General features: G+C 52.0%; 1 protein-coding gene across 3 annotated transcripts; it reads right to left on the reverse strand.

Annotated features, from left to right (window-relative positions):
* Nucleotides 1-69: 69 nt before the first annotated feature.
* On the reverse strand, nucleotides 70-22,028 carry SEPTIN5 (septin 5). Of its 3 annotated transcripts, none has more exons than XM_041410432.1 (11): nucleotides 22,002-22,028; nucleotides 10,618-10,714; nucleotides 10,015-10,101; nucleotides 9,350-9,473; nucleotides 9,111-9,245; nucleotides 8,321-8,438; nucleotides 7,913-8,014; nucleotides 6,928-7,024; nucleotides 5,570-5,705; nucleotides 3,929-4,031; nucleotides 70-3,624 (listed from the first exon to the last, which is right to left on the reverse strand). In XM_041410432.1, the coding sequence occupies exons 1-11, from the start codon at nucleotides 22,014-22,016 to the stop codon at nucleotides 3,568-3,570; spliced, it is 1,071 nt and encodes a 356-aa protein (XP_041266366.1). In that variant the 5' UTR covers nucleotides 22,017-22,028; the 3' UTR covers nucleotides 70-3,567. The 3 variants fall into 3 exon arrangements, with proteins under 3 accessions (XP_041266366.1, XP_041266364.1, XP_041266365.1); XM_041410430.1 differs by lacking the exon at nucleotides 22,002-22,028 and adding an exon at nucleotides 15,206-15,707; XM_041410431.1 differs by lacking the exon at nucleotides 22,002-22,028 and adding an exon at nucleotides 15,076-15,212.
* Between the last annotated feature and the right edge of the window lie 419 nt (nucleotides 22,029-22,447).

Raw genomic sequence — 22,447 nt, forward strand, 5'->3', positions numbered from 1 at the left:
TTTGCTCTCTCCTACAAATAATGTATCACCAATGCTGCTCAAGGGGGCTGAAAATTAAACAGAAAGAGGTTGGATTTTTGAATGTATTTATTTCACTGATCAATTCAGGTAGTAAACATTAATAATAATAATAACAATAATCATTTAATAAAATGGATATGTTTAAAAGGTTTCATTTTCTTTGTTCACAATGACAAAATGTTCAAACAGAAATTTACAAAAAAATATATAATTATAATAACCCAACAGATGGACAGGAAACACAGAGCCTAGGAATGGAGCAGGGGGTGAGAAAGGTGCATGGCAGGAGCAAGCCAGCATTAAAGCACAGCAGAGTTTGTGAGGAAGAGCAGGGAATGCCATTGCAGAGCACGACGAGTGGGAGCCCCTCCTTTGAGGGGAGGCATGCAAGGAGGCAGCAAGGACTGCACAGGCAGGACCAGCACAGCAGTGGCACACAAGGAGTTCATGCCATGGATCCATCCTGTCAGGCACAGGGGCCAAGATGTACCAACAGCCCCAGCTGCAGCCTGGGATAGCTGTGGAGTGGGACACCATCCCTGCAGCCACTCACTCAGCAGGGCAAAGCTTGGCAGAGGCATGGGAATGTGCCAGGGGGTGCAGGGATTGTATGTGAGCCTGTGGAGGGTTGTGTGAGGGGAGGTGTTAAATTACTTTCCTATCCACACTTCTCACTGCCAGAGCCACATGGCTAAGCTCCTTGTGTTCAGGAGTCTCTTCTCCACTTACTGTGAGAATTGATGCCACAGTACAACACACTCCTTAAATAAACAGATTCTACCTTCCAGGTCAGAATCTGAACCCCTGATGTCCCCCAAAATCAGTCTCTAATCCCTTCCAAGCAGTCCCTAAATTCTGGCACTCAGGCCAGGAACATCCTACAGAGACATGATTTCAGTGGTACCACCACTCCCCTGTGGAAGCCATCTCTGGTGCCTCACTCCTGCATGGTTTTTCCTAAAGGCAGCTTGAACCATCTTTGCCATCTTCAGCTCTCTGTAGAGGACAGGCCTGTGACCCTTGACTTGATGGAGGAGGCATGTGCACTGAGCTGATGGAGACTTCCCCAGGTGGAGGGATGGGCAGATCCACCCTCAGCAGCCCTGCCTGGGACCAGTGTGCCCTGTGCTTTCACCAGCACACAGCACCCCATGAAAGGTGCACAGCCCAGCATGAAAGGTGTCAGCTGCTCTATGTCCATGCTAAAGGGAAAAGGTCTCCTTTGTCTTCTAGGAATGAATCCATTTGAAAGAGGAAAATCTCCAGTGGACAAGGCTCATTTGCAACAGAACATCTCCTCACCAAGATTAGGGTAAGAAAAGAGGGGACAGGTACTTCAAGATGTTTCCTTTTATGTTAGCACAGACAAAGCTGAGAACTCAGCTGTCCACCTTTTTGGAAAACCTGGAGGAAGCTCCTGTTTCAGGCTACTCCACTGCTCAAGTAAGCACATCATGCAAAGAAAGGTTACACTTCCTCTCAGGTGCCTTGGTCCTTCATGTTACTGAAGTCAAGCTGAATCCTTCTGCTCGCCTAGGATGGCACTGTCACTTATGAACCCAAAATAGGGGAGCATGAAAAAGAAAAAAACCCCTGAATATTGTTGAACACTGCTCTTGCCCAGCTTGCACAGTTTTGTCCAAGGGCTTCCATCCTTCCACACGGTGCCAGGGTCTCTCCCCTGCCCCTACAGCCCATGCACTGGCTAAGCAGAGGCTCTGTACAGTGAATAACTGGAACCAGCCAACCTACTCACCACCTGGACAAACCCTGACAGGGACTCTAATGTCCCAGGGAGGAATCAGACAAATGCAGTGCCTAGTAACAGAATCTAGGGCCTGGCTATTCCTGGCCAACACTGTGCTTCCTACCCAGGGAGATCTACTGGGGAGATCCAGAGATGGAGGAACAGATACAAAAAGGGAAAGGGGGCAGAGGAGTCAGCCAAGGAGCAGAAGGGCCCAGCCCATGTCTGCACTCCCTGGAGTCAGAGGGAAGAGCCAAGTGTCTCTCCCTCCAACAGCCCAGACTCCTGTGAGCATGGCAGTGTTGCTGGCGAGCCCTGCCCTGTCAGGCACATCACACTCCAGGGCTCTGCTCTGGCTGGACTCAAGTTAAAAATACTGCAGGAAGCAAGAACAGGACAGGAGCTGCTGCCCAAAGAGTGCTTTTATCTCTGACCAGCAGACCCACCAGCCTTCCCAGCACTAGGGCAGGAAGAGCCAAGGAATAAGGAGGGGGAGAAGGGCTGAGTGCCCGGGAGAAAGGCAGGGGAGCAAGAGCCAAGCCTGCTGGGCTGTGCTCAGCCCCACTCAATGGCAGTCCTGCACCTGCCAGGCTGACCCAACACCTGCCCACACAGACTGCCTGCAGATCTCTGATACAAGCCTACAAAAACTGCCTCTTCCCCCAGGAGAAGCTTGGAGCCAGCAATGTGCTCATGGGACTGCAAAGCCTGGGGGCAGGGGGCAGGTCTGCATTTTGGGTTGGATTTCAGCCCTAGGGTTTCTACCCCCTCCAAAGCAGTCTTGGCAAGTGCTCTGGATGCCAAAGTGCTTTTCAGGGCAGACACTGAAGACACACTGCAGGTGATGACCAGAGCTAAACCATGAAACACCCTCACCCAGCTACTGCAGGCCTTAGGGTTCCTCTACCAATGCCTCCAGCCTGCTGTGGGAGGAAACCATGGCAGGGAAAGTGCTCACTCCCATCACCTCCTTGCAGGCAACAGTCAACAACTCAACCTCTCTGCCAGAAAGATGTAACTGAGAAGAGTTTTCTTGTAACCAGCCTCAGGCACTCAGTCTCTTGCTGTTCAGTGCAAACATCCTGGAGTTTTCTTGACAGGAAGAACAAAACCAACCAACTAAACAAAAAATCCATAAAAACCTGGACAAGATACCAGGCAATCATCAGGACTCCTGAGCAGGTCAGTGCACAGAGGAACCCCACGCCCCAGTTCTCTGAGCCAGCACTGTCCTCAGGCTGAGAAGCCCAAGCAGTGCAGGTCAAACTCACAGGAGGGTATGGCTGCCTTTACAATCCTTGTGCTGACCCCAGACAAGGGGAACAGGGACAGGGGCACAGCACCTTAGTTGGGAGTAAACACTTACGTGCATTGACACAGATACTCTAAGTTTGTACACCAGAGAAACCAGGACTTTAAATACCAGAGCATTCCCAAACAAGAGATTAGTATACATAGGAAAGGGGATCTTTTTCTTTTCTTATTTTTTTAGGATGCCTTAGAGATGTCCCAGGCTAGTTTCTTAAAAAAAAAAAAAAAAAAAAAAAAAGAAAAAAAAAAGGAAAAGAAGAATAATTATTAAAAAAGAAATACACATCAGTAAACTGTTAAGTGAACAGCCTCCTCCACAATCCAGCTGGTCGAAAAGCCAGCACTGCTGCTAATAAATTAGAGGGTGCGGGTGCAGCTCTTGCCCACAAGTCTCTATACAATAGGAAACCTTTTCTAAATGTTCACAGCTCTTGCCAGGTCTCAGATGGTCACTGGGGGATCCCCTCTGCCCTCCAGGTACCTGCCTCTCACTGATCCTGCATCTGCTGCTGCATCTTCTGCAGCATCTCTTGCATCCGCCGTAACTGCAGGAGACACAGAAGAGAGAGTCAGAAAGGGAGCGGTGGATCCATGCTTGGCAGCCCCCCGGGGCTGACAAGGGGATCCCTCAGGGAGTATTAACTCCTGCCTGAGCACAGAGGCACCTGTGTCTGGGGTGGAAGGGAGCTGTGTTTCCCTGACAGAGGAAGCCACAGCTTTCAACTCTGTCCTCCGCCCCAGGAGCCCACAGGAGTGGGAAGCCTCAGGACCCTCTATGGGGCAACCCTGGAGAAAATCCTGGGATTCCAACTCCAACGTCCAGGAGGCACAGGCAGAAATGGTACTCACCTCCTCATCCTTCATCTTAATCAGCTTCTCTGTCTCAGTGTCTGGTGTTGGGAGAGGCAGGATAGGAATGGGGCTTTCTATCCTGTTGTCCTGAGTCAGCTTGCTAGAGAGATGGAGAGAAGGGGGAAGAGCAGTCACTCATGGTCCAGGATGGCTGGCTTTGGTGTCACTACATAATGACTGTCACTCCCCATGGTAGAGCCACCAGCAATGCAGCATCACACACCCAACCAAGTGCAGGGGTCATAGGGCAATCCAGTCCAGAGCTGTGGCATGCACTTGGATGGAGAATGAGACCTCCTGTTCAGCAGGTGGGAGGCATGAGACAGGCACAGCACAGCAGCACTGCTCTTAGGGCTGGGGTGCCCATGACTGCAGGTAGGGGACACAGGAAGGAGATTATTTTATTTCAAAAGACAGGAGCTCTCAGTACATGAGGAGGGAATGGTAGTAGCCAAAGAAGTCTGGGCTGAAATTGGAACTTCACGATGCCACTTGCACGTGTTCACCACTTGGAGTCACCATTAGCTCATTATTGAGACAATTCCAGCCTTGGAGCTTAGGATCTCCTACCAAAACCACTCCCTAGAACTGGCCCTATGCTGCTTTTATGAAACTTGTTCACTGGCAAGGAACTAATCATGGCATGAAAACGGTACCAAACTGAAGCTTCCTCTAGGCGTAGCAACCACTTTTTCACTGTGCTCTACTTTTAATAGACACACAGCCTAACTAAATAGCAGCTGTGACACTGTTCACCCAGCTCTAGCATTTAGCATAGTTATTTTGGGACTCCATATACTTGCTGCTGAAAAAAACAGGCTTGTCTGCTATGCAAAAGTACAGGGATACACTGCGTGTCAGGAGAATGTGCCAACCTGCACGCTGGCACACATGCAGGACTGCTCCTTGCTGAAGCACAGCCATTCTGCTCTGCAACGTGGCAGCACAGAGCTCCCCAGCCAGGGCTGGCAGGAAGTGCAGGGAATGGTTCACAACAGAGGAGCCAAGACCTACTTAAACACAAATTTTTTCACCAGTATATCAGTCATGGAAGGGAGAAGGAAAAGTAGAGGTCTCAATGAGAAGCCTGTGAGTGTTCTCTCTTCTGTTTTCTGATCATTCTGACTAAAACCACAGAGCATCAAATGCAAAGGGAAGACAATGCAGAGAAATCTCTGAAACTGTGTTGTCTTACTAATTGCCTGGGCCCTGTTGTCTGAGAAACAGCAGCATCCCAAGGGTCATGCTATTATTTAGACATAACTACAGACCACAGAATGCATTCCTGTTCAGCAATGCACACAGCTATCCCTCACCAGAGAGATGGTTTGTCCCATTTTATTTGGCTGGATGTATTTAATCCACTGCTCTTCAAAAGAATCTTCAAGCCTATTTCTTTATATCTGCATGGGGAATCCTCAGACAGGAATGTGGATTTTCAGAAGCATTCCTGCCTTGAGTTCAGGCTGTGGGAAACGTGCTTGGATTTCCTATTTTAGTTCCCTGTGCCATTCCTGGAGGCTGCAGCCCAGCAAATCCCCAGCAGATCCACAGCCTCCTGACCAATGAGCTGTTGGTGAGAGCAACCCCAGCTCTACAGAGGGTGACAGACCCTTCCCAAGAGAGGTGGGGACCCACCTGGTCATTTGCTGGATGCACTGAGCTCGGTAGTTCTCGTAGTGGACGTCGCAAGTGACGTCCTTCAGGTCGTGCATGTGTGTCCGGATCAGCATGTTCCGCAGCTTCACGAAGTCACAGTGTGCCTGGTTTTCCACTGTGGAAGCAACAACGGGAGAGTGCTTGGATATCACATCTCACCAGGCCTCTCCAGAGAGCCCCTTCTCAGCTCCTGGACACACAGACTGGACTAAAGGCCCACCCCAGGGCTCCTTCCAATGGTGCTCTGCACTTCTCACCCGGAGGCCAGCCTGCTGAAGGCACTGTGTTCCCAGGCCCTTTTCTGTGTAAAAGGATTTATTAAGCACATACAGCAGAGGCCTGAGAGGGGATCCCACGTAATGGGATGTCACTGTTATAACCACAGTGAGCACAGCTGGTGCTGGAGGTAAATTGCTTGTCTGATCAGAATTTAGGACTTATCAAAAGGCCCCTGTAGACAAAATCAGCCCCTGAGGGCCAAAGCCAAGAGCAGGCAATGGAGAGCTGAAAGAGCTGCTGTTGCCATGGGGAGCCTGACTCCAGACAACGCTGTGGGAAGCACTGTGTGCTGCTGTGATGATCTCCATTTGCCTCTTCAGGGCTGGGGAAAACCAGCTGTATTAGGCACAGGCGTTCACAAAGTTGATCCTACTGCCAAATGCCAGCATCCTAACAGGCACATCCCCCTCTGGAGCCATTGAGGGAGCAGAGCCAACAGCTGAGCAGCTCAAGCAGCCAGCACCAGCCCATGAAGCTTTCGGGATCTAAAGCTGCAAGGTCTTAAAGCAACAAACCAGCAAGGGCAAATCAGCAACAGCAGCAAAACCCATTCCAGGGTTATTCTGCCTAAGGGCTTTATGAAATTTCTCCCTTTAGAAGGGAAGAAAGTTGGAGACAAACACTGCATCAGCACAGCCTTCAGCCCAGCCCACTGCACTTACAGGAGCAGCAGCAGAGAAGGGAGTGCATGAGGGTTTCCCATTGTTTGGCTGAAAGCAACAGCTTCTCCCCAGAAAATAAACAGGCAATGCCCAGCCTGCCCTGCTTAATAAGAAGCCATGTCCTGGTGCACATTAAAGCTTAGGCACTCATCCATTCACACTGGAGCCTCTCTTCCTCAGTCTGCAATGGGAGGGTTATTGATATACTCCCAGTAACACAGACCTCCCGAGCCAGTCCCAGTGCCTCTGTCTCTGCCCTACCTTGTCCCCTACCATGTCCCAAAGGTGACACAGACAATCCCAGCTCTCCCCTGCCATCCCTGTTGGAAATGCCTGTCTGTCCTTGCCCCGTCCCTGCCTGCCCCTCCTCCCAGTGCTCCCAGGCTCCATGCTTACCTTCCACAATGCCCCAGGGGTAGAGCCGTCCCCGGACCCGCTGGCCTTTCGCCTCCACCACGGTGTTGCTGCCGATGACGGCAAAGGGGGCGCTCTCCTGGAACGAGAGGCACCGCTGAGCCCAGCTCAGCCCCGGCTGCCCATGGATCCCTTCTCCAGGGGCCAAGCTCAGGCACAGCAGAACAGCAGGAGGAAGGTGCTGGTAGGAAATGCACAGGGACATCCACAGGTGCCACAGAGTAGGGTGCACAACCCAGCTGCAGAGAAAAGCCTAAAACACTGGGATTTACAGGCAGCCTCATTCCCAGCCTAAGCTCAGCTGTCCTGAGGGAAGCTGTGTCTCTGCAGGTGCCTGCATCCCTTCATTAAGGGGAAGATCTACAAGAAAGCCAGAGCAAAGAGGCTGGGACACCAAGCAAGTGGGACAATGTATGCCAACAGCAGGAATGCACAGACTGTGCTCCTCTCTGCTCAGAAGGGAGTCAAAGCCCATTGCCCCATGTGACAGGGGAAACAAGGCCGTACTGCGTGTACACACAGGCTTGGGAGGCAGTGAGGACTGGGCTGCTGGGGCCTCCAGATATGCCTGTATGATCATGTTGTGTCCCCCCAATGGAACTAATGTGTCACAGTGGTGCCTAATCACTCACAAATCTCTCTGCCTTGCTGATGGCATCACCCAGAAATAGGTGCTCAGAACTGCTGTACAACCCAGCTTTCCTCTTAAACACACAGGCTGGGACAGATGGAGGAAAGACTGACACTGCCTGGAGGGAGAGCAGAAGGGCCATGAGTTCATGCCACACTTGACTTCATGGCACCAGCAAAAACATCAGCACCTTCTCCAGGCCACCTGCCACATGAGCTGTACCCTGGGTAGCAGTAGCACAGGCCTTCAGCACAAGTAGGGCAGCTCTGGCTCCTTCTGGACTGACCACATACCCATGAGCCTGATTCCCCCCACCCTGCTGAGCAGATTCCTTACCTTCAGCTCTCTGTCTTGCTGCTTGAACTCCTCATCTTCATCAGAGTCACACTCTGGAAACTGATACACTTTAATGCCAAATTTGTCTATCTCTTCCCGGATCTATGTCCATGCAAGACAAAAAGATGTAAAAGTGAACAATACAGAAATGCTGGGTTTATTCTATTTGTGCTACCATGGTTTGCTATAGCCTAAAGATGGCAAAAGGATTTGATGTTTCTTCTACAGTCAGCCTCTCTGCTGAGAGCAGAGCACGGCTGCAGCTGTATGTGCAGATACTGTGTGTATATATACACACACAAACATGCTGTACAGACACATAAATACATATATGTCTATCTGCCCTCCCTCCTCAGCTCATCCCTGCCACTACTTCAGGTATAACCCTGTACAGAAGGAGCATCTCACCCTCTCTTTCAGCTTCCGGATCTCAGAGGGGATCAGGCAGTCGGCTTTGGCAATCAAGGGCACAATGTTGACCTTCTCATGCAGAGCCTTCATGAACTCAACATCCACAGGCCTCAGCCTGCAGCAGGGGTGAGGGACACTGTTAGCAAAGACACACTGGGCAGCTCCCCCTCCAGCCTCTCTCACCCACCCAGCACTAAGGGAAAAGGACAGCACTGTCACAAGAGCCTGCAGCAGCACTGGGAGAGCCCTCAGCCAGGGCTGCACCTCCAGGAAAGCTCCCTCCAATTTTAGCTGCTCAGTGTCTCATACAGACACTGGCTGGGTATTTGCTCCCTTGCAGGCCAAATACTGCCCAAGTCACAGCCTGGGGTCTCCCTCCAGCTGTCCTGTACCACAGGCAGCCAACACAGCCCCTTCAGCTGCTCCAGGCTAGGCTGACACATGAGCCAGCAAGGGCAGGGACTGAAGGCAGCTTAAAACTCCCTTTCCTACATATCAGTCCAACTTAGCTAGATAGGAACATACAAGTCTGCATGGCATTATTTCTCCTGATTTTTAAATCAGGCTGTAAGGCCTGAGGGAGATCTGCTGTGTCTGTTCAGGCAGTCTGTCCTGCCAGCGAGGGGAAGGGAGTGCTGTGATGCTTAGCAGAGGGAGAACATCCAGACAGCTCCTCTCCTGTGCAATCAGCCCTGGCAATGTACAAACTGCTACAGGGCAATCCTGAGGCACAGGGGTCTTCCCTCTGGACTGAGTCACCCTCCAGGCCTGGAGTCTGGGCTCTCACCCGTGCCCAAAGGGAGAGATGAAGTAGAGGCAGCAATGCACTCGGTTGTCCTGGATGTTCTTCCGGTTCAGGCCACTCTCATCACGGAAATACTGCTCAAACTGCTGGTCAATGTAGTCAGTGATGGGCTTCCAGCTGGGAAGGGCAATTCAATCAAAACGAAATCATCAGTAGTGTCTCCTGTCTCCCAATGACTGTGAGGTCAAGGACTAAAAGGGAGGCAGCTGTGCCCTGCTCACCACTCAGTGTTGTTAACAGCATCTCCAAAGCCTGGTGTGTCCACTATGGTCAGCTTCAGCTTGACACCCTTCTCTTCAATGTCCACTGTGTGCTTGATGATCTCCACTGTCTGGTTGATCCTCTCTTTGAACAGGAGCATGAGAGTTAAAGCCAGGCAGTAACACTGGGGATCCCCATTACACCCATGACAAGCCAGCTCCCTTTTACCACTGAACACAGGGGAGTAACACAGGTTTCAAAAACCCCAGATCATGCTCTAGGGAGCCTCAAGGGGGTGGTACTGCAGGGGCCAGCAGCAGGCAGACAGACTCCAAGATACACAGACCTCTGAAGTGCCTGTAGCCCAGCTGTTCTGAACATTTTGTCCAGTCACTGCGGAAGGGGAATCCCTACCATACTCCAGCATCCAAGAACAAAAGACAAATCTCAGTATCTCATTCCAAAGGACTAGTGCTGCTCTGCAGCTTCATCTTCCCTTCAAAGGACAGAAGAGCCCTACAGCCAAACCGTTTTTGCTCAGTTCTAGTGCCTTAGCAGATACAAAGGAGAGCAGAGCCAAACAACAGGGCTGGGATCCAGCCAAGCTTGTAGCTGCTGCTGAAGCAAGGAACCAAATTGCTAGTCCTTAGGACAGCCCCATTCATCCCACTTTGCCTCAACTTACCCTCTGCATTGAGGAGCTTTCTGTCTTTGTAGAGGTCTGTCAGGAACAGGCTATTCACCAGCGTGGATTTGCCCAGACCCGACTCTCCTAATTGACAGAGCGCAAAGGGGAGGATGAATAAGGAAGCAACATGACCCACTAATTGACTTACAAATGAAACTTTGAACAAGGCTTTGAATCCTGAGCCAGAGGAAGCAAGAGAGACAAGCTGTCAGGAGCTGTTTATTTGCACTACATTTTTCCAGCAGTGGAAAGACTTTTGCTGCAAGATGTCTCAATCCTTGTAAAAATGTGATCTCCCAGCTCCCCCATTCTTCCTCTCCTTCCTTTCCCTCGCTCCCTCTTCAGCCCTGCCTTCACCACCCAGAGCAGTCACTGTTGGAGAAAGCTTGCTCGAGTGGGTTATGGGGGGTCAGGAGGGGCCTGTTCCTCCTGGGGTAACTGCCACAGGCTGGGGAGCAAAGCAAGGCCTGAGACAAGGACCAGAACAGAGTGAGGGGAGGATCCAGGCTCTATGGGAGCACCTAAGGAAAGTGAGGAGATCTGGTTCCCTCCACATACCCACCGTGAGGCCCAGCCACCTCCATCCACAGGCAGTCTCACCTGCAACCATCAGGGTGAAGTCGAAGCCCTTCTTCACGGATTTCCGGTGCACCTGGTTGGGCAGAGTGGCAAAGCCCACGTACTGCTTCTCATGGTCCTGCGGGGCAGAGGTGCATGGCAGCAGGTCAGAGTGTGCCACCCCTTCTGCCTGAGCCTCACACAGTGACAGGGAGTGGGACTCAAAAAGCCCCTGGGGCAGAGCCAAGGGCTGGAGGAGAGGCGGGTCCCTGTCCTGGCAGCAGTGCAGGGCAAGGCACACACCTCCTCTGGGCTCAGGGACTTGGCCCTTCCCACAGGTGAGCACAAAGGGACATGTCCCAGCCACAGCCTGCTTGGCTGCTCTCCCAGCAGCTTCCCAGCACAGAGAGCACAAGGGAAAAAGCACATCCCACCATTCCCACCAGAGAGCACAACCAGGCTGCTGATAGACAGCCTTCCTAACTCTGCTTCATCTGCACAGTCACAGGCTCCCTTCACAGCAGTGTCACCAAATGCCACCTCTCCCCAGGTCATTTTTACATCCCTCCCTCCAGAGGCACGTGTGCTACATGATGGAGAGCTCTGTAGTTAGCACCCCCAGGCTTGCACAGTCCTGAGCCATGTCTAGAGGAAGGTACAGTGGCTCAGCTTCTGCTTGACCTGAGAGGGGATTATTTCTTGCTGTGTCACAGCCACTCCTGGCTGAATAAGAGGAAATCCTGAGTAATCTCTTGTGTTATTTCTGAAGAGACCAAAGTTCAAGGAGCATGGGAAGTGGAAGGATGTGGAAATATTGATAACAGAACTAAGATAATTTTGGTGATGGTATTACTTTTAATATTACTGGAGTGTCACCCATGACCCAACCACTCCAGACAGAGCCCCTTGTCACTGAGTGCTCCCTCACAGCACAAAATCCACAGGCACCTCACAAGCATGGCACATACTCTGCACAAGCATACTAAGCCATTCACAAATGCCTGAGCTAGAGACATGATAGACTCTGCATTTCAACTCACTGAATATAATCATACCACTGGGATTCACACCACAGACACATCCACAGAGCTAGGAGTTCCTCAAAACTGGCCCTAGCTCCTATTCTGTGGATGCCTTCAAGCACATGACTGTCCTTACCCAATCTCCAGGCACAGCAGGGAACACCTCAGATCATAAGTTTAACTATCTCCATTCCTGGGCCACACACTCAAAGAAATACAAAATATGATCCAGGGTGCTGAGCTCAGGGCAATGCTAACTTGCACCTATTTCCACAGTGCAGATGGGCAATGTCACTCCCAAGCAGCTCTCTACAGCTGCATGTCCATGTGAGAGAATCCCTGGGCATCCTCAGTCTGACAGACTGCAAAGTTCCACTGGGGACACTGAGCAGGGAAGACAGAGTCTCCTCCTCCCAATTTATGGCTGCTCTGGAGCTGCCGACTGAGATGGAACAGATGTGGCTGATGGCTATTGTGGTCCAAGGACTCTGTCATTTAGCACTGTCAGTACCTTCCAGCCTTTGAGGTTTGGTTTGGGTCTGAAAATTGGTCATTTTAGCCCTGAGTGATTGTGGGTTCTGATCTCGCTCACCTTCCATAGCTGAAGCAATGTTGTTTCACCACCCCACAGTCCAAAAAGGCAGGAAAAGACAGAGAAAACGAAATTAGAGAAATGGGGAGAATTAGAGAGTGCCCAAAGTGCTCCCCTGGCAGCTGTAATGACTGATCTAAAAGGCAGTGACATCCTGAGCAGCAGTGCAGCGAGCAGCAGCGAGACCCCGGGTGATGAGTGATGGCAGCTCTGACGAGCTGCATGCAGCAAAGCAATGCCTGCCTGGGGGACACCACAAACTGCCACCCAGAGGGCTCAGTAAAGGGCAAATGAGGTGTGCAAAGCAGAGTGAGAAACGTGATAATGGCAAGGTCACAAAAACAAGGAAGAAAAGGCTGCTTCCAGCCTCTGTCTCAGTACCAAAGCTGTCTCCCAGCTGCTTCACTTCCTGGTAAAACACATCCATGAGCACAGCCAAAGTGGACACGTAACAGCCAGCTCCTCACAGTAAAAGGTCCAGTGTTTCCCAGCAAGCACCACAAATATACAGCATGCTTCCCTTTTGTACTTCTGCTGCCCTGATCTTTACCAGACTTTGGAAAGACAATGATCACTGCCCTCTTCACTGACCTGACATGTGAAACAGTATTAGCAATGTGCTAATGAAACCATGGCTGAGGCTTGGGGTGTGTTTCTCTTGTTTTGCTTGGTTTTTAACCTAGATGACTAAGGGCTGACAATGGAGACACTGGGGAGCTGTGCTCTGGTGCAACTCCACTTCTGCCAGGTGTAACTGGCTGAACCTGATCTCTCATTTCTGTTCAGCCCAACCAAGAGAGCATGGATTTGCTGTAGCTCTGGTTGCCTCCCCATAGCTCTGTGGAATCACAATATTCAAAATGAGCAAATCCCAGCTGGTGCCCTTTACCCATGACTCATGCAGTCATTTCCCTTATAGAAAGGAAGGTCAGTGCTGGGTGCAATACCAACAGAAGAGCTTCTCTCACTATGGGAGGAAGCCAGATCTGTGAGGGGAAAACCCTGTCCCCAGCCATGTCTCCCTCTGACCAGCCCTGGACACACTGCAGAGCCGTGTCAAGGGTGAAGGCAAGAGATGCAAGGCGAGTTGTGAGGAAAGATCCCCTTCTTATAACAGCCCTCTGTCAGGAACAGCAGTGTGGTCTCTACACCTGCCTTGACTTGTGGTTCTTCACCTTCACTTTGACACACTCAGTGTGTGCTCCTATCCCAGTCATATTCAGGCATTATGACAGGCAGGTACCACCACCTCTGCCAGCATGACAACATCAACATGGCACTTAAGGAGCCCAAATAGCCTCCTGAGCCTGTTGTGTGGCTTGCTCAAAGCTCTACACCACTCACCACCTCCAGGTACTGCCTGCAGAGCAACTATGCATGGGGTAGAGAGGCCTGAGAGGGCTACTGACAGAGACAGGGGGCTTTCTGGGTTATGAAAAGCTAAAATCATTAATTAGACAAGAGGCTTGGATGGTGGGAGTTCCTAAATACATCACAGCCCCCTCCTCATGCTCTTGACCCTCACAAGCCAGGTCCCATCAAGCTGACAAAAGCCAGGACAGCTGGTTCCTGCACTGCGCTTCCCTTCCAGCTCCAGCTGTCAGGAAAGGGCCTCAGCCAGCCAAGGCAGCAGCACTCTGGGACAAGAAGCCCCTCTCCCACTGTCTGCTCCATGCTGCTGCCTTTGTTCCCCCTGGCATCCCACAACCACGTGCCTGGGAACGTGCCCCACACACCACCACAGAGGCCACTAAGAGCTGTGGCCAATCTTTGGGACCCTGTCACAAACCAAAGCGCCCCAGGCCAAGAAAAACACACCCGTACTCTCCCTTGGCACACACTTGCTGGTTCACCAGACATTACAGCAACATGTCACATCCTCACATCCTCCAATCTTCCAATACCCAGCTGAGGTGGCCAGGGCTCCCCTGGCAGCCAGTGCTCTCCCTGGGAATTCAAGCCAAGCAACAAAGCCCTGGGTGGGCTCAAGCCCTGTTCGTGTTGGGGGTGTACAAACACGCAGGATGTGTTGCACAGAAAAGCTATCTTGTACTGAGATGTTCACAGGGTTGTCTGCATCTCCAAGGCAGAGCACAGCCTCCATCACTCCTGTCCTTCCCAATTCCCTCCTCTCATCTCTGGTGGATGTGCTGTTTAAACCAACCCAGATCTCACGTGACTTCATTCAGCCTGGGGATAAAAGGGGCCTTGCTGGGTATATTCAAAAGGGCTAAAATTAAACATTATGGGACCACAGCAAATTTGAAGAATAATCCGTGTCAGGGTCTGCAGCAAGCCCCAGAAATGACGGAGCTGTGCTAGGACCCTGGTGCCTGTGCCTCTTCAGGGGGAAGGGGCCCGGTCGGTGTCACAGCCTTCAGCACAAGCCACCCAGCTCCCCCCCAGGCAGCCCTTCCTCCAGCCCTTCCCTCCGGCCAGGCACGGCTGCCACATCCGCGTCTGCACCGACCAGCACAGCCCAGCCCTGGAGGAGAGGCAGACCATTTGCTTCCTTTCATTGCAGAAAGCTGCATAAATTCGTAACACAAACAGCCCCCGAGGCATCTGCCACGGACATCTGCTCCTCGGGCCTGGGGCTGAGCACAGGAGAATCGGCAAAACCACTCGGCCACCAGCATTTGCTGAAGAGAAGGAACTCGGCCAGCAAAGCACAGCATTAGCACAGCGTTAATTACCACAAATCGGACTGCGTGTGGGCATACATAGCGCTGACTCCTGCCCTGGGCCCCCCCCACGCACGCACACGCCATTCAGACAGGAATCACCGCATCCAATAACCGCACAAAAGCGCCGCGCATCTCCCAGCTGCCCACCGCGCCCGCGGGGCTGCTCCCCTCCTCTCTGCGCCCGCCGTCCCTCCCTTACCGGCGTCTTCCCGCTCCTCTGCTCCTCAGAGGTCTCATCCTGCGCTGCGCGCGTCTTCTCGGGCACCATCCTCCCCCCTCCTGTCCCCGCTGCTCCCCGGCTCGCGCAGCGCTATAAATACACCCTGTACCTTCAGCTTGCCCGGGTGGCTTCGCTGTGCCTGCGTCCGGGGAGACAGCAGCCGCTCCACTAACCGCTCCTGAATAATGATCGAATCCATAACCGCGGCTGGCAGGACGGACGGACAGCCACGGCGGGCCAAGGGAAAAAACCCCAACCCATGTGTTCCCTCCCAGCCTTCGCTAAATCCATGCGGCAGCCCCCCCGCCTACGCGTGCACACACACGCAGGGCTGGCTCGGCTCGCCTCGGTGCCGAGGCGAGGCGAGGAGGAGAGCCGAGGAGAGGCGAGGAGGCTCCCAGGCAGCTGCCCGGGATTTCCTGCCTCCGCCTGTGCCGCGGGAGGAGCCTGCCAGCGAGGACAGGACAAAGGCCACCGCGGCCGCAGGCCAGAGGCGATGTCTCTCGCCCGCCAGTGTCCCGCGGAGAGGCTGTGCACGTACCGGATGCTGTCCCTGCCATCAGTGTGACTCCGCGTGACAGATGGGCCTATTCACTGGAGGATTTCTTACATACCCTGCCTGATGCAGCCGAGACAAAGGTTTGCTGGAGGAAACTTGCTCTCAGCAAAAAAGTGCTGCTTGTGGCTGTGTGGGTGACGGTCTCAAGGGTCCACAAAGCCCCTAAAAAGCAGGGTTCAAATATAACCCCCAGATCGCAGTCCTGGTTGACGTGGCTCTGTCCCCACGTAGTCCAGGCTCTATTGCAGCCTCATCTCTGAATCCAACTGGAATAGCAGCAGATTCATTCTGGATCCTACAGCAACCATTCAAGCTCTGAAGATGTTTCAGAATAAGGAAGCATCTATGTGTTCATTAAGGAGATGAACCCAACCCAACAGTCCAGCACACTAAAAAAGTTATTCAAATCTCAACTCTGGGTTCTGAACCTTTCTATAAAATATGCCTTCCAGCTTTTCTGTGCAGCCATAGAAACTGAACAGGAATATATTTTAAACAGACAAAAGCTCCTAATTTCATATAATCACACCATTCTGGAAACTGGGGGGGGGTTAATACCACAGCATGTATAATAAAGTGACAATACCACAGCATGTATAATGAAGTGACAGGAGATGACAGCACTGGTGGTGCTGGAGGAACCTGTCCCTTGCCTCACGGGTTCCTGAGCAGCTCTCTGCTCACCAGTGGGAAGGACACAGGCTGCAGCCATACTGCCTCGCTCTCAGCCATAGCTCCTGCTGCTTCTCTGGGATCTGCGGGACTCCAGCAGTGACTCCACAGAGTGCCAGACCAGCAAGGCCTGCCCTGGTCACCTTGGGCCACAACCCAGGGCCTCCACCATGTACCCCAAGTCTGGCTGACACCAGGTTCTTTTACAAGGCACTTAGTCACTATAAGGTCTAGTGGCGTGAAGTCTGGGAGCAGCTGTGTGTGTGCAAATAAAAGAAGAGAGGAAAAACCCCCAATGTTTTACCTGCGTGCTGCCCTATAAGCTCACGGAGGGTGATGTCAGAAGTCAAAGGCACAAGGTCCTAAAGGCTGATAAAAATAAGTGGAGGAGAACTGGGAAACACTCAGAGCAGGAAAACCCCTGCCATACAACAGCTGTCATACCACATGCGTGAAACCCTTCTCCAAACCTCCCTACTCTGCCAGCAGCATCCTTAATTACACCCACTGAGTTTTGTTCCCAGTTGTTTCTGCGTGTAGCAGTCAAGCAGAAGGCCTAGACTGAGACACAGGTGTGGCAGGAACTGCCACTGCTCAGAACACGTGCCTGTTTGGCAGCTCTGCCCTCCCTCTGCTGCATTGCTCCAGTCCCCAGGGAGCTGACAGCCCAGCATTGGTCTCCCTGCTCAGTGATAGGTCAGGCCATGCTCATGACATCTCTTCTTCCTCCTAGATTCACCTAATCCTTGCTTTCCAGGTCTGGGGCCCTCTCCCACCAGGGTCTGCAACTGGTGCACGACTGAGGAGCAGTCGTGACAGCACCATGCTGCCTGCACTGGGCAAAAGGAGCAATGGCTTGTGGCACACCCAAGATGCATCCAAACCTTCTTAAGATAACAGGATGTTTCACCAGTCCTCCCACATCATAAACCACAATAGCTGCAAGCAAACACTCTCCAACTCCGATGAATTCTCATGGCTTGGAAAACTCTTGTCTGAGTACCACAGGCCACATGGCCACCAACCACAAGCATCTTCCAAAGGCACATGGAGACATGCTATGTCCCCACGAGCCCACTGCACCAAATCAAAACATTCTTTTGGGCTGGGATCACAGATGAAGTTGACAACTATTTGGTTGCGACAAAACCACAGTGTTGTTCATGGCCCAGGAGCTGTGCTGACAGTGCAGAGAGAAACAAGGAACGACTGTCTCAGAGTGCCTTGAGCTCTCACACATCACACATACCCTCAGGACTGGCAGCCAGGGAGGAATTCCCGTCAGAAGGCCATGCTTGACAACTCAGAGAACAGATCAGGAAAAGAAACAGAACAGTAGGTCTTGGCTACAGAGATCATCTTAAGACTGAATGGCCAACACTGTGGCTCCCGAAATGCTGAAGCATAGTCAGCTGGCCTCAGCCTCTCCTGTTCCTCCTAGAGACAGGAGAGATGCTCATCTGGCATCCTCAGAGTCACCAAACCATAAATGACAGACTCGTTTGTGTCCCTCAGATGTGCTGCATGACACACCCAGAGCTGTTGGCTCAGGCTGATCTGTGTCCAAACTTCCAAAGACAAGCCAAGCCAATCTTGTTTTGCCCCTGTCTTTTCTGATCACAACTCTCTTTCCATACAGCCCTTAGAAATGCCCAGTGTAATTCCTGGCCTGCTCCTCCAACAAGAAATCTGATGTACACCATCCTTAAAAGAAGAAAAACAGAGAACATCTGGTGAAGCCTGCAGCAGAGCTCAAAAGGGAAATACTTGGCATTTCCAAGACCTAGAGCAAATCCAAAGTGTTTTCTTCCAATGGCACCTCTAAGCTCCTCTCCAGGCAGGTGCTGCTTGCAGCAGCAGCTCGGGAGTCAAACTGGCTGCACGATCCAGGTTTCTGAGTGTCAAGCAGTGCCAAGCAGTCAGCAAGGGCAACGCAGACCTGGGGTGCACCGAATCCTTCCCACCTCACAGACCAGCTCTTTGTCAAACTGTGACAGCAGAGAAGTCCTCCACCTGCAGGGGAGCTGTTTCCTGGCAGAGATGCTGTGGCTTAGGGACTGCAGTGCTCAGGCTCCATCCTTGGTGAACAACCAGGAGCGTGTCATGGAAGGAAAAATCTTCAGCCTGATCCAGACAAACGCTCCTGAGCAGCACAGAGCCAGGCAACAGGGTCCCACCAGGGATGCACCCAGCCAGCCTGGCTGCATGGAAGAGTGGTGAAACTGCATATCCATGGCTTGGCAGGGTCAGCACAGTCACGTAATAACAGCATTTGTGTTTCTTCCTCTGAAGCAACTAAGCTATTTTCAGTATTCCCCACAGAAGGGAAATTTTCTTTCTGGCTGTTTCCTAGGACAAAGGGAAGGGCAGTTCCAGAGAAGCTGTTTGCTCAAGCTGAACAGGAGCAGCAGCAGGCAGCAAACCCATTCTCAGCTTGGACCAGGGCAACGGAGGATGAGGAACAGCCAATATCCCTCCATGCAGGTGCATAGCTGGGAACCTCCAGGGCTCAGTTACCACCTTCTCCTGCTGTCTCCTCTCCCACTATAATGAACATCAGTGCTGACTTCAGACAGATGAATCTCACGGGTATCACAAGGTCTGAACTCTGGTGCTCCATCACCAGCAGAGCTGCACACTCACCCTGAGGCTCCTGCTGACCTGATCCAAGGGAAAAAGCCTTGCTGATCTAAACTCTGATGAATAATTTAACCTCAAACTTGCAAGCAAGGCACTATCTAAGTGGCTTCTGGGAGCATCAGAGCCCTGACTCTTCATCCTGTAATGCTCGGGAAAAAGCAAGATAACAGACAAGAAATGCAGAAATCCCAAAGCACAGGATTAATCCTCTGTATGTTCAGTGCCACAAGCACAATCTGCACAGCAGCCAGATCTCATCTTTTACCTATTCCACAGGTCAAACTTTTAATTTCCGCTCAAGGATCACTGCTGCTTTGGCACATAATCCCTCCAGAAATGTATCAAATTCTATTTCAAAGGTATTTATGCTCCCTGCTTCCTCTTGAAGTGCCTCGTGCTTCCCAAGAAGCACTGTGTGACTCATGCCATGCCTCCACTTCCAGCTCTTAAAAAGGAGCGACGACCGTAATTTGCCTCCTGCTTGTTTAAACTCGTGACTTGCTCTGGAGCGAGTTCACAGAGCTTCTCACACCCAGCTCCTCATTTAGGATAATCTGCAAGATAAAACAAACTGGGCAGACGTGGAGCTGGCTGGTTCTCTTCCAGCAGCCCCCCGGTCGCTGCCCAGGTCTGTTCCAGCCGCCCTCGGTCGCTGCCCGGGTCTCTTCCAGCAGCCCCCGGTCGCTGCCCGGGTCTCTTCCAGCCGCCCTCGGCCGCTGCTGGAGCGGGAGGAGCCGCCGTGCGGTACCGGAGCGCTCCGCGCGAGGGAGAAGCCGGCGCACGCAAGGGCCGTGTCCGAGCGGGGAGAGCCCCGGCGGCTTCCCTGGCCAGGGCCACACGGACATCAAACCTGCCACCCTCGCCGCGTCCTCCGATTTCGAACATATTCGAAAGGACAGGACAGAGGTTTCCAAATTTAGCCTGTCAGGACAGAAGGAGAAACCAGGTGGTGCAAGAAGGTCTGCGGCAGTCTCGGCACTACTGCTGCTCATCTCTCCTTCCGATTTATGCTCCAGTGCTGCAGCACAGATCAGTCTTAAATAGATACCTGGCCTCTCATCTCAAAGCTACAGCTGGGAAAACCAGGGAGAGGCAGAGCAGAGCCTGCCAGCCTAGGAAGCCAGGAACAGTGTTTGGGAGACAAACAGGTACACATTCCTCTGGGGCACAGAAGCTGGCTGGGCTGAGAGCGGTTTGGTGAAAGAGGATGGAAAATAATGGTGATTTATCCTCTGCAATGGAAAGGCACTGCTTCTAGCTCTCAGGTTCTCCATCCAAATGACAAGAACATCAGTTCTGGAAGTTCTTGGTGCATGTTAACATACATGAATAGGAAAAGGTTGGGGACAAGACCCTACAGAAGGTGCAGTTTAAGTTACAGGTAGTGGTCCCAATCCTGCCATCCTTACTCACCGAGTAGTCCCTTTGAAATAGAGACGACTGCTCACGTGAGTAAGGGATGCAGGATCAGGCCTGTCTACCAAAGAGGCTGAATCCCGAACCGGAGAGGAGCATTGCGAGACACCTACACCTGGTCCAGCAGGAGCTAATCCAAGGGCATCACAGGGGAAGACAGTCCAGGCTGGGGCACCACACCTGCAAACAGCACACTGAGCACAGGCCATGGAGAGCAAAGTAGTGCACAACAAAAGTGCTCCACTCAAGCAGAAATTCTCCTGATTCATTCCCAGTTCATCCATCTCATGGATACTCCCAGGTCTGCAAGGATATCTTTCTTAACCCTGCTGTCCTCCCAGCAGGCTTCCAAAAACCTTATTGGAAGAATTGAAAGCTAACTGTCTTGGGAGAATTCCCAACCTCTATCTTCCACCTACAATTAACATAACTTCAGGAGTAGCTGATGCCCACAAGAGAGGAAAATAAGCCCATTCAGCTCACCAAATAATTTTTAATTCCATTAATGAAGGGGGAAAAGGCAGCTCTCTACAGCAACTTTCAGTTCTGGGAGGCACCCAAGGAGAGAAAAACTGGCCTCAGACTGTGTGAGCAATAACCCCAAAAAGCTGTGCAGAATAAGGAGGTAAAGGCACCTTCTCCTTCCTAGGGGGTCTCCTGCAGGTCCCCCATGAAGGACTCAGACCCCCACACTCCAGCCACACACCCTCCCTCCCTGCTGTCAAGCTGCCTCTGCACACTCAGTAACATGAAGCAGAGTCCTTGTGCACCTTGAGACAGCAGAGGCACACAGGGACCTTCACCTTCCTTCCCACCCTCACCCCTGGGCTTGCAGCCCCAGCCCACTTGACCAAGATGAGCCTGCTGAGAGGGAGCCACGCACTCACCCTCCTCCCTTTGCACCAGCACAGCTCCACCTCCATCTCCACACCCCACAGCTGTACCTGGCTGTGAAGTGCCGTCCCTCGGAGCCCAGCACAGGCCAGTGCTCCTGGAGAAAGCAGCTGTGTGCCTTCCAGTCTGCCCCAACTCACTGTGATGTGTGCTGGACCATCTGCTCTCCCACAGGGGCCCCCCAGGAGCCCATTTCCCAGCCCCATCATAAAAAGTCTGCAAACGTCACTGCCCACATCAGTCTGCCCAGGGCTGGGCCCTGTGTCGGGACTAGCATCTGTCTTTGCAGATGGATAATTAGATTCCCTTACCATTTCCTTTCCCCTCCTGATGGTTTTTCTGGCTGGCAGTTTCCCCACAGCCCTGCACAATCCAGCAGCATTAGTCAGAGGGAAATTTTGCTCCCTTCCTCCCCAGGATGTTGTTCTTGGTTCAATATGAACAGCAGAATGAACTGCATGATGATTTGAGTGCTTCATTGCAGTAGCATTTGTCCTTTTCAGCCTGGCAAATACAAACTTCCCTCCCATAGCTGCACCCTGCCCCTTTTCCCCAGGTGACACAGAATCACAGTGTGAATTCAATGAGTGTGATTTGTTGGCAAGTGGAAGCAATTAGCTAATCAGCAGGAATATGCAATCAGCTGGACTGGGGCTGCAGCACACCTCCATTTATGAGCAGGGGTGCCAAACACTCCTTTTGGGCAGGGCCTAAAGAAGCGTACCTGATTCTCAGCCATGGTGTGAGATGCTCTCAGAAAAAGATCATAACACCCTCCTGCAGGAAACCTGAGGAAGAGATGGAGCAATGTTGAAATTGGGGTAATTTAACACAGAGCTGTATGTCAGAGCTCCCAGAGGAGAGGACTGTGTGCCCAGATGAAGTATCCAAAGAGATCCTCACTGAGCATACAAGATTGTCTGTCCTCCCCTGCCACTAAGAAGTGGCTTTCTGGGAAGCAGTACTGACACCTGAAGCCCTGATGGTTGCACAAGCATCCCCAGGACCTGCAGAGATGCACAGACACAAGTTCCTCCTGACAGAGAGAACTTATCCTGCTGGGATCCACAACTTTCCCACAGTTTCCCCCTCACAGGAGATGTACAGACTGAAGCTTTCAGAGACAATCTGTCAATTCTGTCCTCTTGTACCCTGTGACATCCTGTGTTC

Source organism: Onychostruthus taczanowskii, unplaced genomic scaffold, assembly GCF_017590055.1.
Source record: "Onychostruthus taczanowskii isolate IOZ18803 unplaced genomic scaffold, ASM1759005v1 scaffold32, whole genome shotgun sequence".
Taxonomy (NCBI): domain Eukaryota; kingdom Metazoa; phylum Chordata; class Aves; order Passeriformes; family Passeridae; genus Onychostruthus; species Onychostruthus taczanowskii.

Coding starts and splice junctions, on each gene's coding strand:
- SEPTIN5 (XM_041410430.1), bottom strand. CDS start 15,295: ATGGATTCGATCATTATTCAGGAGCGGTTAGTGGAGCGGCTGCTGTCT. Junction 10,102..10,617: donor CTTCACCCTGATGGTTGCAG/GTGAGACTGCCT, acceptor TCTGTCAATTAG/GAGAGTCGGGTCTGGGCAAA. Junction 9,474..10,014: donor AAAGCTCCTCAATGCAGAGG/GTAAGTTGAGGC, acceptor TCCTGTTCAAAG/AGAGGATCAACCAGACAGTG.